General features: G+C 44.1%; 1 protein-coding gene across 1 annotated transcript; it reads left to right on the top strand.

The window, feature by feature from the left end:
* Positions 1-1127: 1127 nt before the first annotated feature.
* LOC149207291 (uncharacterized) lies at positions 1128-2105 on the top strand. Its single transcript, XM_089397996.1, has one exon. The coding sequence runs from the start codon at positions 1128-1130 to the stop codon at positions 2103-2105; it is 978 nt and encodes a 325-aa protein (XP_089254122.1).
* The last annotated feature ends 573 nt before the right edge of the window (positions 2106-2678 follow it).

The raw sequence follows: 2678 nt of genomic DNA, 5'->3' as shown, positions 1-2678 counted from the left end.
AAGTAATAGAAGTTGCTCCAAATCTCTGGGTCACTCACCTTCTGTTTGTGGACGATATTATACTCTTCAGCAATGGCAACCTTGATGATTGCAGGATGCTTAAGAGGATCTTGGACCTATTTTTGAAAGCGACTGGCCTCTGCATCAATGAGAGAAAATCTACTATTACCTGTGTAGGTCTGGCTAGAGAGGAGGTGCGTCGGGTGTCTTTGGTTCTTAACTTTGAAGTTAAATCGCTTGAGGATTCCTTCAAATATCTGGGGTTCTATATGAAGCCAGATAATTACAGGATAAAAGACTGGCAGTGGATCCTTGTAAAATCGGAATCAAATCTGAAGCATTGGAGCCACAAGTGGCTCTCCCGGGCAGGTAGACTTGTTTTAATAAAATTTGTTTTAATGGCTATCCCAGTTTATTGGGCGAGCTTGACTTGGGTGCCCAAAGGTATTATAAACTCAATTGAGAAACTTTGCAGTAACTTTTTTTGGGCAGGGTCTAAGTCTGAGAGAGTTACCCCGTGGATCGCATGGGACAAAATTACCCGTCCTAAAGAGTGGGGGGGCTGGGGGATAAAAAACCTTGCTAGCTTCTCCCAATCCCTTGCAGCAAAGTTGGCTTGGAGGATCATTTCAGCGGAGAATTTATGGACTACAGTGACTAAAAAGAAATATATAGATCCATTATCAACACTCGATTGGATCCGACTGCCGCAAAAATCGTCCAAAAATTCCTCGGTGGTCTGGAAAGCAGTGATTGCTTCGGTTAACATCATTGAGAAGGGGTTGGCTTGGTATGTAGGAGATGGAACTCAGATCCGCTTGGGGCGCGATCCTTGGATTGGCTGTTCTGAGGATTTTCATCTATCACAAGATTTGGTGGCTTTCTTAAGAGACAGAGGATTATTCACTTTAAACCAGATTGCTGATCCCAGGGCCTCTTCTATTTGGAATCAAGGGTGGCTTAAAGGACGAGACTTAGATTTGGTTGAAGACTGGTTGGAGGAATGGGACAGGTACGTAAGGAATCTCGTCAACTCTTCGGTGCGGCTTTCAGACTCTCCGGATGAGTTAAAATGGGTTTTTGCTTAGAATGGCCTCTATTCCCCAAAGGAAGGTTACAAATGGATGATGTCTCAAAAGGGGTGGGAAATTCCGGGCTGGTGGGCTAAACCCTTATGGAAGTTAAAAGGACCTGCTAAAACAAAACTCTTCTTTTGGTGTGTCCTTTTCCAGAAAGTTCCTTCGTGGGATTTCCTTCAAAGAAGAGGCAGAATTGGTCCTGGTAGATGTCCTCTGTGTAAAGACAGTGCCGAAACTGTCCAGCATCTATTTCTCTTTTGCCCCTTCAACTCTAGTCTTTGGGCAGCAACGCTTGGCTTAATAAACGTGCCTCATAGATGGGAAGGGCAGGGACTCTTAGAGGCCTGGCAGAGCTGGTGGTTTTCTTCATTAAACGAAAGGGAACGATCCATCCCTTTAATCATTACTTGGGGGACATGGCTGGCCAGGAATCAAGCCATCTTCAAGGACTCTGCTTTCCCTATAGGAAGGCTTGCAGCTGAGGGAGCGGCCATCTATGAAAGCATCCCTATTCCTCAAGCTCCTAATTCCTCCAGAGCTGTTTGTCAAGAAGTCATAAGACAATCTATGCCGTGGGCTTATTTTGATGGGGCGTCGGATAACAATGGTCGATGTGGGGCTGGCTTGGTCATACATTTTTCAGAAGTAAAGATTCTCAAAGCCTCAGTAGGTCTGGGTCAGGGTTCAAATAATTTTGCCGAATTAAAAGCCCTTCATCTCCTCCTCAGCTGGCTTATCCTCCGAGATGTGCGAGAAGTTCAGATTTTTGGGGATTCCATGAATGTGGTTCAATGGTTCAATGGGACTCATCGCTGTCATAATCTTTCTCTGCTTCCTCTGTTTAAAGAAGTCTCTCGGCTCAGGAACCGTTTTATGGAGATTTCTCTAAGACATATTTACAGGGAAAGGAATTCTGAAGCGGATCGTCTTTCTAAAGAAGGAGTAGCTCGTGAGATGGGGTTGTGGACTATTTTGGAGGTTGATAACGGGTCTGTTCGGCCTGTTGATCAACCCATTTTTGCTTAATCCTCCTTCACGCTTCCTCTGTTCCTGTATATATATGTGTATGTTGTCGTTTTCCTTTTTTCCATTTCTCCTCTCTCTCCTAATTTTCCTCTGCTGTCTTTCTTGGGCTGTTTTCCCAATATGTGGATGCCCGGGCAGAGTTTTTAGATTTTTCTTAGCGGCTTCCTTTGTGGATTTTTGTATTGGATCCACGCAGTCCTATGCCTCTTTGCTGCTGTCCTTTTGGTGCCATACCCTCGCGGTGGCTCTCGTTCTAGTTGCGTGGGCGATAGGACGTTACTCAACTATTTTGAGTGACTTGGGAGGTTTTCCACTCCTGTAATGGGTCTTTGTCAGAGATCGCTTTGTTTTGCTGAGTCGTGCCTATGATGGCAGTTATGGCTCGGTGTCTTCCTTACATACCTCATTATGTAACCCTTTTTATTAATAAAAGGTTGGAATTTTTTCTGTGGAAAAAAAATAGCTATGTTTTAGTCATAATACCACAATTAAATTCCATGGGTGAGTAAATATCGTGGGTGAATGAATACCATGAGTGAGTGTCACTTACAATACCATGTGTAAATTCCATGG

This window comes from Pinus tabuliformis, chromosome 1_2, assembly GCF_031772625.1.
Source record: "Pinus tabuliformis cultivar Carrire ecotype Pingquan chromosome 1_2, CPIR1, whole genome shotgun sequence".
Taxonomy (NCBI): Eukaryota; Viridiplantae; Streptophyta; class Pinopsida; order Pinales; family Pinaceae; genus Pinus; species Pinus tabuliformis.
Note: the sequence above shows the minus strand (reverse complement) of the source record. Positions and strands in the feature narration are given on the sequence as shown.